The 16,371-nt window shown below is 30.7% G+C and overlaps 1 protein-coding gene across 2 annotated transcripts in view; it reads right to left on the bottom strand.

Annotated features, from left to right (window-relative positions):
• LOC126887237 (uncharacterized) overlaps positions 1-16,371 on the bottom strand; it is a 200,570-nt gene that overhangs the window by 38,616 nt on the left and 145,583 nt on the right. For both annotated transcript variants that reach the window (XM_050654645.1, XM_050654646.1), the window contains exon 4: positions 13,720-13,787. In XM_050654645.1, the coding sequence (XP_050510602.1) occupies positions 13,720-13,787 (68 nt within the window). The remainder of the gene's footprint in view (positions 1-13,719; positions 13,788-16,371) is intronic.

The following is a 16,371-nucleotide window of genomic DNA, read 5'->3' as shown; positions in this document are numbered from 1 at the left end:
AATTATTAGTTAGGCTAACTTTCGGATAATCCGAATTTTACGGAATCCGAACAGGCTGTCCCCCCAATTAGTTCGGATTTGCGGGCTTCTACTGTAATTTATTTAATCTGACTCATTTATTAGACGTAATTCAGACGTATATTATTCATTTTAAAGTAGAAGACTTTAACATGATATCGCCAATATTTATGAGTTGCGTTCCTGGGACGACTTTACTAAAATATAGTTCATTCGATTACATGAAATCAATCCCAACTCAAGAATATCCGTCACAAAAAAATCATAGCATGTGATCTGTCTTTAAAAAGACAACCAAATTCAACGATGACAGTAAAATTCTCGCGCCAGTGATTCCATAGCAAATCACGAGGGAAAACCAGGAAAAAACCTCGTGATACTATCCCGACATCGTAAGTATTTGGTCTTACATTTAATTTACTTTCAAAAAACTAATACCAAATTCTGACTTTAATATATTTAAATTATAAATAATATTAATAATACATAGATATACAATAAGTAATACTAAAATATATAATTTGTACTAACTCGATATGTTATTGACTTATTCATCGTGCTATTTTCTTTCTATTGACTTCCTCTTTCAGTATGGGTAACCACATCCTACTGCATCCTACCGAGGAATTTGCGACACAATTGGTTTCATTTAGCATAATTAGAGCCGCTTCTTTGATTTTTCTCTTTTTACTATCTGATTCTTTCAGGACTATACTTGAATCTCTCTACTGAACTCTATGTTCATTATCCCATGCATGTCAACATAGGTATTTGAGATCTATCAAATTCTCTATTTTTAATATAAGACTGATGTTTACTTATTCTAACGTTTAATGGTCTTGATGTTTCACCTAAATAAAATTGTTCGCATTCACAAGGTATTTTATAAATGCAATTCTTTGTTTTTATATTTTTTTGGTAAAATTGTGGCGTATTCCCATTAAAAATAGTTGTCATTATAATGTCATAACATTAACTTTTATATCTTTCAGTTTGAATGTTCAATGTGTTTGTATTGTATATTATACGGTTGCTACGGACGACGAGCGTAAAATCAAACTTTAAGTAACGTTTACACGTATCCAGTAACTGGCGCCAGTCTCACTGGAATGCGAGTGCTTGACTAAGACAGCGCTGGATAGGTTCGTTTACACGTATCCAGTAACTGGCGCCAATCTCACTGGCACTCTTATTAAAAATCCTAATACTGTCACTGAAACCACAGGTACGACAGCGCCAGCGACTGGAACGCTGTGTTTACACGTGTCTACAACGACTGGCACGGGGTTAAAGGGGACGCGGACGAGGGCCACTGGCATGAAAAATAGACCAGCTTTCTATTCGAGACAGCGCTGGCAGACAGCGCTGGACTGGAACAAAAAAGCGTTTACATGATGCCACTACCATGCCAGCACTGTCGTTCTAGTGCGACTGGCGCCAGTTACTGGATACATGTAAACCTGCCTTTATCGCCAACCGTGCAACGCGCTAGTAAAGTGCCGGTACTCAGTAAACGTCAACTTTTCGTTGGCATTGACAAGCGAAAAAGTCTTCTTTATCAAGTGATTGTAGAAAAAGATAATTATGTATTGATCACGTATTAAAATTGCAAAAATTTATGTAAAAATCTCTTTTTTTTTGTCGGTCAACTACTTTTACCCAATAGTTTTTGTCGGACAATAAAATTATTTGTCAAGATATATCTTACATATCATGTTCATTTTTTGTTCGACAAGAGGTAATAAATAATATAGAGGTTGCATGAAATCGTCAACTTTGGTGCTTCCGACAACTGGAGTACCCTTAAAAATTTGTCGAATAATTACCTGTTAATTTTAAGTATTCTTATCAAACAATCCTTAGACCAGAGAAATTAGCAATTAAATGGCCTCTTTCGTGACATCCGTTGATACAGCTAATCTAAGAACTGCTTTGGGTAAATTTAGTTACAACAATATCCAACATAAAAATTATGCAAAAGATTTACCGTACTTTTTAACTTGTAAACAATATATAAACAATTAAAAATCGCTATTTCATTTTAAATACAAAAGGTGGAAACCAGTAAATTATATAATATAGTGACACAATTTTTCTGAAGAAGCATAGAAAATTATTTAAAATTAGAGTTTGCAAAGTTATTTTTGTTAATTTGTTGCTTAGTTATTGGGAAAATAGCTCCAAAAGTCGATTATTTGAAAATGATTAATAACTTTTCTGAAAATACACAAAAAACTTTAATATTGCGTCAGAGTAGGAACAATGTTACAAGCATTTTGTGATTAAAATTTCAAGAAGGTTCACTTAATAGTTATTGCAAAATTGCATTTGTTATTCCCAAAAAGCTTTTATCTACAACGTCATTATGCCTAAACTGTTAGGTTTACATAAATTCTAAAGACACCAAATTAAAGAAAAAAGATCATTTTATTAAACTGAATCATTTAATGGTTAAAAAATGTATGCCATACATTGTAAAATATTTTTGAAAAAGTGGTATGATTTTAAGCTTATAAACAATTAGAATAACTCAGACGCATTAACATGTAGAAAGTTAATATTTTTTATTTGACATGCTGGAATTTTTATACAAATTAAAACAAAAAAAAAATAATGCCCTAAGGCCCTTAAGACCCGAGTTAACCATTTTTTTTTTAAATTCACCGTGGCTTTCTTTATAAACATTAGGAAACTTAATAAGTAACATTTAAAAGAATAGAAGTTCAAGTATAAACAAAAAAAAAAATCAAAACGATTATTCTAAACGTGAGCCGTCTATGATGCGCCAAAAATGCAAGGTTTAAAAGCAAGTTTAAAAGCGATTGTTTGATTTTACTCTCGAATAATGAATTCATAACTACACATTTACAAAAGTCGCAATAACTCCGGTTCTAATCAACGAACATTGATGTTCTTTTTTTTAATTTGGGGTGCCTCGGTGCATAGATTATAAAAATACGATCAGCTAATTTGTGATTTGTTTATTTAAGTCAGTATTTTGTTTAAACCATTTAAAATAAAATTTTTTTTGCCAAATTTGACATTTTTATTATTAGTATTAGTATAAAAGTTAATGAAATGATAGGTAACATAAATATTTTGTATTACGGTTACAAATAATATTATTTAACAATAAATTTTACAAAAAACTATTAATTTTTATTTAAAATCAAATGTATACATTGTTAATTTTTCTTGAGGTATGCTTAGGTATATTTTTTGTGACAATTACTTTTCTTGACTAAACCCTACAAGGCTACAAATATTATAAACTTCGTATAATTATAAAATATGTTAAAATAAAATTAAGTTTGTCAATTTTAATGGGTTCATTATAATATATAGGTATAAATTGATAAAATTTGATATTTGATAGTTGCATCTTAGGTTTCAGACCATGCAGAAATTTTTATGAATAATACCTTTGTTTTATGATTACTTAATGAAAAAATAATGAAAAAAATGGGTGTCGGTTTGAGAATTTTAATTCCAAATAACTTTTCATAATAACAGTTTTTGATATTGTGAAATACTGTAAAGCGGGATTTATAATTTTTGACATAACTGCTATAAAATTGATAATAAAAAATGTGGTTCCAGGTTACGTAGATACAATGTACATATAATGTATATTATTTATTTTTAGCACATAAGCAAAACGCTCGGACAGGCCGATTTTTAAAATAATCATAGTATATTATAGCATCAATGTTTCGAACTGTACGCGATCCCTCTTCAAGTGGCAGACATAACTTTAATTGTTGTAAGTAGGAAAGTGCATCATGTGGCATGTCATTTAAAAGCTTTTCAAATATTGATTACAAAAATGTAAAGCAGTTAATTCCTCTTTGAGAACGTAGGCGCAAACTTTCGGTCGAATTATATTTAAATCCATTAATTTTTTTCGAATCCTGAGAAAACTAATAAGTATTTTTGAAAATTTTAAACCCAGAATGAAAGACTACAATATTACCGAGGACCAAAAGTCCCTTATAATAAACAAAAAGTTTCTTTTGAATGATATTTTTAAAATTAAAAATCACACTCAATTTTCTCTTTTTTCACCACTGTAACTTTTTAAAATAAACATAGCAGTTCTCAGGGAACTTTGACCCTCGATAATACTGTAATCTTTTATTCTGCGTTTAAATTTTTCAAAAAAAAACGTATTACTTTTCTCAGGATTCGAAAAAAAAATGAATACATTCGAAAAAAATATTGACCGAAATTTTGCGCCTACGCTCTCAAAAACAATTAAAGTATTATACATTTTTGTAATCAGTATTTCAAACGCTTGTAAATGAGATGTCACATGATGTTCTTTCCCATTTAAAAAAATCATAGTTATGACTCTCACCTAAAGAGGGATCTCGCAAAGTTCGAAACATTGATGCAAACATTGATATACATACTATGAAATTTTAAAAATCGACCTGTCCGAGCGTTTTGCTTATGTGCTAAAAATAAATACGTTAATAAGGGGGGGCAACAATTATTCCAGTGCACTGTATGTATTGTACATATACAGTGCATTCATAAAGTGTGGAAACGGTCTATTATATCATGACTTTATTATTTTCAGAGTTAAAGCTCTGACACGTCGATTTTTATTTTTAAATTAGGATTTTTTGACGTATAGTACATAATAGTGACGTCATCGATTTGGGCCTGATGACGTCATCGATGATTTTTTTAAATGGGAATAGGGGTCGTGTGGTAGCTCATTTGAAAGTTGATTCAATTCTCTATTCAGTAATATAAACATTAACATCAGTGTTTATACAGGGTGGTCAAAAATAATTTAGGAGTTAAAATAATTGACGCAAAAAGAAGAATGTATGTAATTTATTTAACTCAAAATACATTTTACTGATACCACATAATATAAAAAATGTTTATTTCATAAATAAACATTGCTTTTTGCTTAAATTAAATGTCAAACACCCACACACCTGCCTCTTGGCAGTTTGAACATTTAATTTAAGCGAAAAGCAATGTTTATTTGTCAAATAAAAAACAGCGCGATGTTTTTTATTTAATTTATTTTATTTTATTTTATTCGATTCGACGCAATTTTATTTATTGCATTTAATTTTACCTAATTTTATTTAATTTTATTTAGTTTTCTCAGGAATCGAAAAAAATTAATGGATTTAAATATAATTCGACCGAAAGTTTACGCCTACGCTCTCAAAAAGGAATTAACTGCTTTACATTTTTGTAATCAAGATTTGAAAAGCTTTTAAATGATACGCCACATGATGCACTTTCCTACTTACAAAAATCAAAGTTGTGTCTGCCACTTGAAGAGGGATCGCGTAAAGTTCGAAACATTGATTCTATAATATACTATGATTATTTTAAAAATCGGCCTGTCCGAGCGTTTTGCTTATGTGCTAAAAATAAATAATATACATTATACATTGTATCTACGTAATCTGGAACCACATTTTTTTATTATCAATTTTATAGCAGTTATGTCAAAAATTATAAATCCCGCTTTACAGTATTTCACAATATCAAAAACTGTTATTATGAAAAGTTGTTTGGAATTAAAAATATGAAACCGACACCCATTTTTTTATTATTTTTTCATTAAGAGGATCGGAACGTATTTTCGGCTGCAATGCTATTCAAATGGGGATTCATTTTTTTCAAATCCTGAGAAAACTAATAAGTATTTTGGAAAAATTTAAACGCAGAATGAAAGATTACGTTATTAGCGAGGGCCGAAAGTCCCTGAGAACTTCTACAATGTTTATTTTAATAAGTTACAGGGGTGAAAAAACTAAGAGAAAATTTAGTGTGATTTTTAAATGCAAATGTCTCATTCAAAATAAACTTTTTGTTTATTCTAAGGGACTTTCGGCCCTCGGTAATAATTTAGTCTTTCATTCTGCGTTTAAATTTTTCAAAAATATTTATTGGTTTTTTCAGGATTTGAAAAAAATGAACACAATGCCGTGGTAATATTTTCCAAATCTGTCTTTGTCTTACAACGCACTCAACCGAATATAATATTGTCAGCATATATTGTCAGTCAGACACTGACAATCAGTGACAATTTTAAATATTTGACATTGCATCGGGAATATTTTGAGAAATTAGAGAGATATCGCAAATGCATTTTTATCCTCTTTTCTCGATTGATTATTAGTTTTTGTTGTACAAATAAATTATTACAATCACTGAAAACATAGTTAGTGAAAAAATTATCACATTTATTAACTGAATTAATAATTTGCAATTATAAAAATAACAGTTATCCAAGAACATTCAAAAGCCATCTCTTTAAATTAATTATGGCATTTTCAAGTAGAATGACATTCTAGTAATAGGCCGTTCCAAGATGCTGTCAAAATTAAATCAATATGGCTACTGGAAGGCAAACATTGAATATTATTCTATCAGGTTCTTATGGTTTTAGATCATTTTAGTTGTTGTACAAAGATTAATTTAACATTTTCTCTGGAAGTATTAATTTAGAAAGATAATATGCCTCATTGGTGTTGTGTTTTGAAGTGTGAAATGCAAAGTAATCGTGATAAAGTTGGCTTTTACCACTTACCATCAGTGCTACATTCTAAGCACAAAACTGAACCAATTTAACTAAATAAGTTATAGTTATCATCTGAGAGACAACAACAATGGTAAAATGCAATAAAATATAAAGATTTTACTAGCAAAATGGAAATTCCCCTGTAATCATCTTATATCTGGTAAGTTAAGAAGATTTCCCAGTGCAAGTACATGTAATAATAATTATTACATGTACTTGCGCTGGCCAATTTTTTGTATGACACGGTGACAGGAAAATACAGCGTGTTTTATATGTTCGTTCATGGGTATTCTTTCATTTTTCCTACTGTATGAACACAGGAGGTGACCTTAAAACATGTTTTTCCATCTCTCCTACAAAACTCATGAAAAAACAGATAGGAGGTATTGTCACATCAGCAAGGATGTACAGTGATGAGTGCCCTAATAACCGGCAAAATAGCACAAAAGACGGGCAACATATTTAGTTGTGAGATAAAAAGAAATGAAACTAGTCGAGCTGGGAAATTTAGCGAAATTAACCTTTAAATTTTATTTTATATTGATTGTTTCCCACCTTTACACATATCAGAGGAGTATGTCAACTAAAACTGTCACTGTGACAGTGGTAGTTTCCAAACTCGTCTGATACGTCTGAAGGTGGTACACAATCAATACAATCTAAATGTATAAGTTAATATCGCTAAATTTCCCAGCTCGACTAGTTTCATTTCTTTTTATCTCACTACTTAATAATTTTCCATCTTTTGTGCTATTTTGCAGGTTATTAGAGCGCTCATCACTGTATTTCTGGTATATCCAGGGAATGTCTACAAAATATATTTTGAATGTCCAAAGAACATTCGTGGACATTCATGGAATGTTCCAATAAGACATTCAAGTAATGTTTAAAATGCTGACACAGGATTTTCCTGGGATGTTCAGGAAACGTGTTTTCGGGGATATTCCAGGAATTTTTCAATGTCTGTGTACCTTCATATGGAATATTTTGGTGTTATTAGCACCGCACTCCACTTGCGATTTGTAATCAGGAAGATTGAACACATTGTTTCAAATACAAGTCAATCCATTTGTAACTAAATAATCATGGATTGACTTCTATTTGAAAGAATGTGTTCAATATTCACGACTACAAATCGCAAGTGGAGTCCGGCGCTTAGAGCTACTTCCTCTTCGGTATTATGTATTATACTACAGAAATTAGGAACTTTCCTTCTAAATATATGTATGCATCTTGGCCATCAAACATTTTTTTAAGGGGTTACATAGGTCTTAGGGGTAAAAAAAGTGACTTTTTAAAAAAATTATATCTCGAAAACTAAAATTTATTTTTATTTATAATTGGAACATGTAAAAGTATAGTACTTAAGGTAGTCTCAAAAAAAGTTTCAGCCAAAAATATTCATTTTTGTAGGTTTTTTTGCGGTGGACAGCAAAACTAAGTCCAGTCTCATTTGAAATCAAAAAGTTTCTTGTAGTTTATACCTCTGGCTAGTAAATGAACGAAGGAATTAAAAAAAATGAAATTTGAAGATTTTACATAAGTTTAAACACATTTTTGACCCCAATTTTTCTCATTTTTAAAGTAGTTTTTTTTTGATAAAACAAAAATGACCTCATCTAATAAAAAAATCTTTGTTCATTCACTGCAGAGGTATAAACTACAAGAAATTTCAGATGAGACTGGACTTGTTATGCTGCTCACCACAAAAAAGGGCTGTTGTCGAAAAATTGCAGTCAACTCTACAAAAATGAATATATTTGGCTGAAATTTTTTTGAGTGTACTATACTTTTACATGTTCCAATTATAAATAAAAATAATTTTTAGTTTCCAAGATATAATTTTTTTAAAAAGTCACTTTTTCTACCCGCAAGACCTATGTAACCCCTTAATAACTGCCTTTCCATGCTGTAGCAAACTTAACAAATTGTTGATTTCAAATTGTAACAGTTAAGTTTTGCAAAGTATGCTGCCCTCTTGTATCTTCTGTGTTATCTTCATCATACAATTACTTCATCTAAAAACTTTCTGCGATATATTCATTTTGTTGCTAAAATTATTTCCTGATCCATGGGTTGAATAAGCGATGTATTTTTTGGCAAAAACATACAACTAAAGTTGCCATGTTTTGATCATAGAATATTTTCAGAGGGATGAGCAGGAGCGTTGTCTAAAATCAAAAAACATTTCACCTCTTCCGGCAGATTCTCAGTTTCTTCTCTTGAAATTTTTTCACTGCAGGTACAGTCGGAGAAATGAAAGAGTACCCATGAACGATCACATATTATTAACATAATTAATCTATATCGTTTATTATTTATAGAAAAAGAACAGCAAATACAAAATATGTGATTGTACCTGTTTGACGTGACCGTTCATGGGTATTCTTTCATTTTTCCGACTGTACAAATTCTTTAAAAGGTCCATTTTTTAAGATATCTGGGGTGAACCACTATGATGAAATTATTTATTTTTATAGCTCCACAATTATATACAAATCCTACCTCAAAATATTTGTAAGAATTTAAACTCTTGAATGCCTTCATTTGTTGACCTGTGTAAAAACTATTACTAAGCTCCAAATACAAAAAAACTATGTCCATGTAAGTAACTATATTTGTCCATGTTGTCACCCTTGAAAAACTTTTTCTACTGTAGGTTAACTCATACCCCTTGAGGGAAAATGGATCTATATACCAAAAGCTTTTGAAAATATTTACTTATGTTTATTTATTCACTGCTTACAACTAAATACAGTCGTTAAAGTACTTCTACAGCTAGAAGCTACAGAAGTCAACAGCAAAATGTTCGGAAAATACAACTATAAAAAACTATTATACAACGATTAAACTATTATATAAAAACAATTATATAAACCACTATTTTATAACAACAATAACTATTTTATAAAAAAACTATTAAACGTAAAAAACTTAAGAAACTCAATGCGGTACAAATATAAATAATTTCAATGTTTGCCTTCCAGCTTTCAATTAGTGTCATAAACGTCAAAGTCTTGAAATGGCCTATGTTTACATATCCACACCAGTGTGAATTTTACTACACGTAATTTGCCGTGTAAAGACAGAAAAAGTAGGGATACACGTAAAATATTTGCGAATTATGTACCCATAGCCTTGTAATCATAAAACAAAGGTATTATTCATAAAAATTTCTGCATGGTCTGAAATCTAAGATGCAACTATCAAATATCAAATTTTATCAATTTATACCTATATATTATAATGAACCCATTAAAATTGACAAACTTAATTTTATTTTAACATATTTTATAATTATACGAAGTTTATAATATTTGTAGCCTTGTAGGGTTTAGTCAAGAAAAGTAATTGTCACAAAAAATATACCTAAGCATACCTCAAGAAAAATTAACAATGCATACATTTGATTTTAAATAAAAATTAATATTTTTTTGTAAAATTTATTGTTAAATAATATTATTTATAATCGTAATACATAAATATTTATGTTACCTATCATTTAATTAAATTTTATACTAATAATAATAATAAAAATGTAAAATTTGGCAAAAAAATATTTATTTTAAATGGTTTAAACAAAATACTTGCTTAAATAAACAAATCACAAATTAGCTGATCGTATTTTTATAATCTATGCACCGAGGCACCCCAAATTAAAAAAAGAACATCAATTTTCGTTGATTAGAACCGGAGTTATTGCGACTTTTGTAAATGTGTTGTAAATGACTGAATTCATTATTCGACAGTAAACTCAAACAATCGCTTTGCTTTTAAACCTTGCATTTTTGGCGCATCATGGACGGCTCACTTTCAGAAGAATCGTCTTGATTTTTTTTTTGTTTATACTTAAACTTCTATTCTTTTTAATTTTACTTTTTAAATTTCCTAATGTGTATAAACAAAGCCACGGTGAATTTTTGAAGAAAAAAAAATGGTTAACTCGGGTCTTAAGGGCCTAAGGGCATTCTTTTTTTTTGTTTTAATTTGTATAAAAATTCCAACATATCAAATAAAAAATATTAACTTTCTACATGTTAATGCGTCTGAGTTATTCTTATTTTACAATGTTTAGCATACATTTTTTAACCATTAAATGATTCAGTTTAATAAAATGATCTTTTTTCTTTAATTTTGTGCCTTTAGAATTTATGTAAACCTAACAGTTTACGCAAAATGACTTTGTAGATAAAAGCTTTTTGGGAATAACAAATGCAATTTTGCAATAACTATTAAGTGAACCTTCTTGAAATTTTAATCACAAAATGCTTGTAACATTGTTCCTACTCTGACGCAAAATTAAAGTTTTTTGTTTATTTTCAGAAAAGTTATTAATTATTTTTAAATAATCGACTTTTGGAGCTATTTTCCCAATAACTAAGCAACAAATTAACAAAAATAACTTTGCAAACTCTCATTTTAAAGAATCTTCTATGCTTCTTCAGAAAAATTATGTCACTATTTCATATAATTTACCGATCTCCACCTTTTGTATTTAAAATGAAACAGCGATTTTTAATTGTTTATATATTGTTTATAAGTTAAAAAGTACGGTAAATCTTTTGCATAATTTTTATATTGGATATTGTTGTAACTAAATTTACAAAAAGCAGTTCTTAGATAGCTGTATCAACGGATGTCACGGGAAAATCCTTAGTTCTCTGGCCTGCCTGTAAAAATCAGAGGTGAGAGTATACATTTTATGACTCCATACCTTTGACGCCTTTGGGGTGTCGGACGCTCAAAAGTACCCCCTTTAATTGCCCGACAAAAAGATTTACGTTTTTTGCATAAAAGAACTTCAGATTACCAGGAAATATTTTACTTTTTTGAATACATCAAACCGACGACTTTTCACTAAATCCCACAAAAACGCTCCCCTCCACCCCCGAAAATTTTCCGCATTAGAAAAGTTGTCCGACTCAACATTAATAACTGAATAAACGAAGTCTCACGAGGAAGGTAATCCTGATTTTTTTAAGTGTGGGCCCAAGGTCTAGTAATCTTTCAACACAAAAACAATAAGCAATGGATAATTTTGTTTTAGCCCAATTAAAAGTGTTACTGTCTGATCTAGTTGTAGCGTTTCTGAATCCAGTGTATTGTAAATATATTAGGTCCACACCTTGACAAAAAATATTTCACACAAATCATTATAAAAACAACGAGTTGGCATGCTTTTCACGACATATTAATAGACAACAAGAAAGCTGTTAGAATGTTTTGGATTGTTAAATTTTTTAGATTTTCACGCGTTAGTTCTGATTACAGAGCCAAACGTATTTGTAGCAATCGATTTTGTCGCAAAACCGTAAACTGCATTGTTATGCAGGAGATTGAAAATTTAGATCACAATATTTTGTTTCGTTTATTGTATTTTCTTCTTGTTTTTGTATTGAACACACAATTGGAAGATATCGTACCCCGACTTCAATAGGACCATAACCCTAAAAAAAATGGACAGTCTGTTTTTTGACCTAAAATCTGTTCCTTTAGGCGTTGCCTACATGTGCCTACATTGTGGAATAATGTCATATAATTTAGTTATCTTAGAATCTGCATACACTGCCTGTGTCGTTATTACCATTTTCGATTTTGTTTCTCTCAGCATTAGCATTAAGACAGCTTTTACGTCGCATTGCAACTGAATAAAAATGGTATACATTTTTATTTTTCTAAAATAATAAGTACATTGAAATTTCCTTATGAATTCATGAATGGTCGGAAGTTCAACCAAATACAAATATACCTTTCATCACAGAGAGACTTCCTGGATTGGACCTACAATGTAAGACCTGGTGCACACTTAACCACAACATAAATTAACATGGTAAATGTGCGTATATGTTGTACATATGGGGTAAGCTTCTAAGAGCTTTATGCTTCAAGAGCACAAAACAAAAATTGTTTCTCTAGAGTAGCACAAAGCACAATATACCGGGTGTCCACTTATATTTTCCCCCATTTTAACTGCCTATAACTTCTAAACGGCTCAAGATAGAAATATGCGGTTTTCGCTAAAATGTTTTATTTTAGCAAAAGTTTTGTTTGAATGGATTGAATTTTTTTTATCGCTTTCAAATACGAAAAAAAAATGGCGGATTTTTGAAAAAAAACGTTGTTGACTTTTTTTTAATGGAACACGCAGTATATTTTTTGTAAATTGAAAGAAAGGTCATTCACCTATCCAGCGATATAAAGTTTTTCAAAATCGGTTGTTAAATCACTGAGTAATTAATTTTTAAAATGAGGGGTGTAACGTGGATATCACATACCTAAATAACATAACTGAGCAAAATGATACTATGTTATGTGATTTCCACATTGCATCTCTCATTTTAAAAATTAATTGCTCAGTCATTTGGCAACCGATTTTAAAAATTTTTATATCGCTGGATAGGTAAATGATCTTTTTTTCAAGATCTAAAAAAATATACTGGGTGTTTTAATGAAAAAAGTCAACAACAACAACAAAGTTTTGTTTCAAAAATCCGCCATTTTTTATTTAAAAGCGATATAAAAAATGGTCACTTACCTAAAAACTTGAAAAAACGGTCCTTTATCTATCCAGCGATATAAAAATTTTTAAAATCGGTTGTCAAATGACTGAGCAATTAATTTTTAAAATGAGAGATGCAATGTGGAAATCACGTAACTTTATTAGTTATGTGATATCCACGTTGCACCTCTCATTTTAAAAATTAATTACTCAGTGATTTGACAACTGATTTTGAAAAACTTTATATCGCTAGATAGGTGAATGACCTTTCTTTCAATTAACAAAAGAATATACTGGATGTTCCATTAGAAAAATGTTAACAACGTTTTTTTTCAAAAATCCGCCATATTTTATTTCGTATTTGAAAACGATATAAAAAATTCAATCCATTCAGACAAAACTGTTACTAAAATAAAACATTTCAGTGAAAACCGCATATTTTTATCTTGAGCCGTTTAGAAGTTATAGGCAGTTAAAATGGGGGAAAATATAAGTGGACACCCAGTACATGTTATGCTTGGTGGCTTGGTGTAAGATATATAAGTACATACTTCTTGCGAATTTTTTAAAATCAATTGCTGCAAATACCTTATGACCTACAATTCACTTTTATTTGACATAAATTTAAGCCACTCATCTTTACCTTCTTTTTAAGCTCACTAACTTCATTTATTTCATCTCGCGTATCATAACCATACCGTCGAGCGTATACTGAAATAAACAAATAAAAAATAAACCAAATTATATATACAGGGTGTTTCATTAAGAATATCCAATCTCTGAGTTGTAGATTCTAGACCTCAAAATATTAAGATTTAACCAAAATCACTTAAATAAAATATGGCTGCTTACTGAGTTACAGGGTGTTTTATTTAATAATTTAAAATCTATGTTTGCTCAGTATTTTAAAATTGTTCGACGTATCAGAGAATTCAAATTTCAGAGACTGGATCAGCCTTGATTCAACTTCTTTGTTTAGAGCCGCATTGGACAGAGACAGATTTGCCAGTGTAGTCGCTAACCTCCACTAAATGAAAAAGCACCACAAGAAGAAGAAGAAGAAGAAGAAGAAGATCAAAAGCTATATTTCTAATTTTTCCAGATTTTTCCGTAATTTGTCCCATAAAAGCCAGAAGAACTGGTTTTTCTGGGTGTTTGGGATTTTTACCGTTTTGTAGAATTCAAAATAGATCAAATCAAGATTTTTATAGGTTATATTCGCGGTATGCAAGTACTTGGAGGGGATATGAGAAACAATCGTGCTCGAATAGCGGAAAAACTTTGTCAAATTGAAATTGTCAAATTGACGTATATTTCATACCTACTGTCATTTAAGAAGAAAAATTATATGTTACTCCACAATATTGATATGATATGCAATTTTTATAAAAAAGTAAATTTATTAATTGTATTTTGCTTTTGCAGTACTGCAATTTAATAATTAATTTTATTTGATACATACAATTTTTTACTTTTTAATAACATAACCTGCTCAGTCTTACTTTTTCTTCTTATAATTTTTTTTGGACTATGGCCTTGACAATTTTCCAGCAACCAGGACCAATATGATTGGCCAATATAATTAAAAGTGCGAAAAATGTTGCCGAGCTATGAAACCAGATGTCGCTTTTCCGAACTTGTACGGTCCCAATAGGTAACTGAAAGTAAATGAGTTCTTTAAGACAGTAAAAAATTCGACAAAACACGTTCAAACCCCCCAAAAACGATGTTTTCATGGTTTTTAAGGGTTTTTGTGAGTTTTGCGGGGTTAATCATATTTTTTGAGATCGATACAACCTGAATCAATTTTTCATTTTTTACTTGTATCCTTCTACTCCTCTTCCTCTACCCCAAAAACGTCTTTTTATCCTTTTTATTTTTTTTTAGGTGGGATGCAATAAATTTAAAAATTTCAAAAAATTCACAGGCATAGCCATCTTAAGATCTTAAAAAGAGCTTTTTCTTCTTGTAGTTCCTTCTCCTGTCGGAGGTTGGCTATCATCACAGCTATCCGTACCTTATTGGCGGCTGTTCTGAAAAGATCTACTGAGCTGCAACTATACCACTCTCTTAGGTTCCTCAGCCAGGAAATTATTCGTCTTCCTATGGATCTTTTACCCTTAATTTTACCTTACATTATGAGCCTTAATATTTAGTAGTTCACACCTCTGGTAATGTGGCCTAGATATTCCAGCTTTCTTGTTTTGATGTTCATTATGACCTCGCCATCCTTTTGTGCCTTCTTAACACTTCTGCATTTGTAACTCGATGGATCCATGGTATTTTAAAAATCCTTCTATAGCGCCACATCTCAAATATTTCTAACTTCTTTATATAATCTACTTTTAGTTTCCAGCTTTCCATTCTATTCAACAAAGTCGAGAACACGTAGCGTCTTAAGGCTATTATCCTCAGCTCCAAAGGAAGGTCTCGATTTACAAACATTTTTTTTTATCTTTATAAATGCTTCTCTTGCAATTTCAATGCGTGTCCTGATTTCTCTACCTTGGTCATTGTTTTCATTTACTCAGATTTTCAGGTATATGTAGTTACTCTTTTTTTTAGTTGTTTCCTCTCGATATCTAGCCTTCCTTCTGTATGTTACAAGTAAAAGAGCAACTTACACTAATTAATACATTGCTGTTCAATCTCATACATTCATTTGTAATTCTTTACATAGCCCTTTAACAAATATTGTGTAGTAGAGACCTCAGCCTAGATCTTAGAAAGCGAGTACTAAAATGTTATGTATTTTCTGTTCTTTTGTATGGTGTGGAGACATGGACTCTCAATAAACAATGCCTCAATAGATTGGAAGCATTTGAGATGTGGACGTATCGAAGAATGCTGAGAATCTCCTGGACTGACAGAATAACCAATGAGGAAGTACTAAGGAGAATACAGAACAGCAGGGATATGCTGGATTCCATCAAAATAAGAAAACTTCAATACCTGGGTCATATAACACGTGGTGACAGATATGAACTCCTAAAATTAATTATGCAGGGAAAGATTCAAGGAAGGCGCAGCATAGGTAGGAGAAAAATGTCCTGGCTGAGAAATCTCAGAGAATGGTTTGGATGCAGCTCAACTGAACTCTTTCGGGCTGTAGTGTCGAAAGTGAGAATAGCAATGATGATTGCCAACCTTCGTCGCGGAGATGGCACGTAAAGAAGAGAAGAAATAGCCCCAGAAAAAAATCTAGCTTGTTTAACTCTGTAGATCATGGAGGCCATCTTCTGGCTCCTCCCCTTCCAACCCATCTTCCAGGAAAATTGCTATTTAAATATTCATT

Source organism: Diabrotica virgifera, chromosome 6 (assembly GCF_917563875.1).
Source record: "Diabrotica virgifera virgifera chromosome 6, PGI_DIABVI_V3a".
Classification (NCBI taxonomy): Eukaryota; Metazoa; Arthropoda; class Insecta; order Coleoptera; family Chrysomelidae; genus Diabrotica; species Diabrotica virgifera.
The sequence above is the reverse complement of the archived record's forward strand: the minus strand, read 5'-3'. Positions and strand labels throughout refer to the sequence as shown.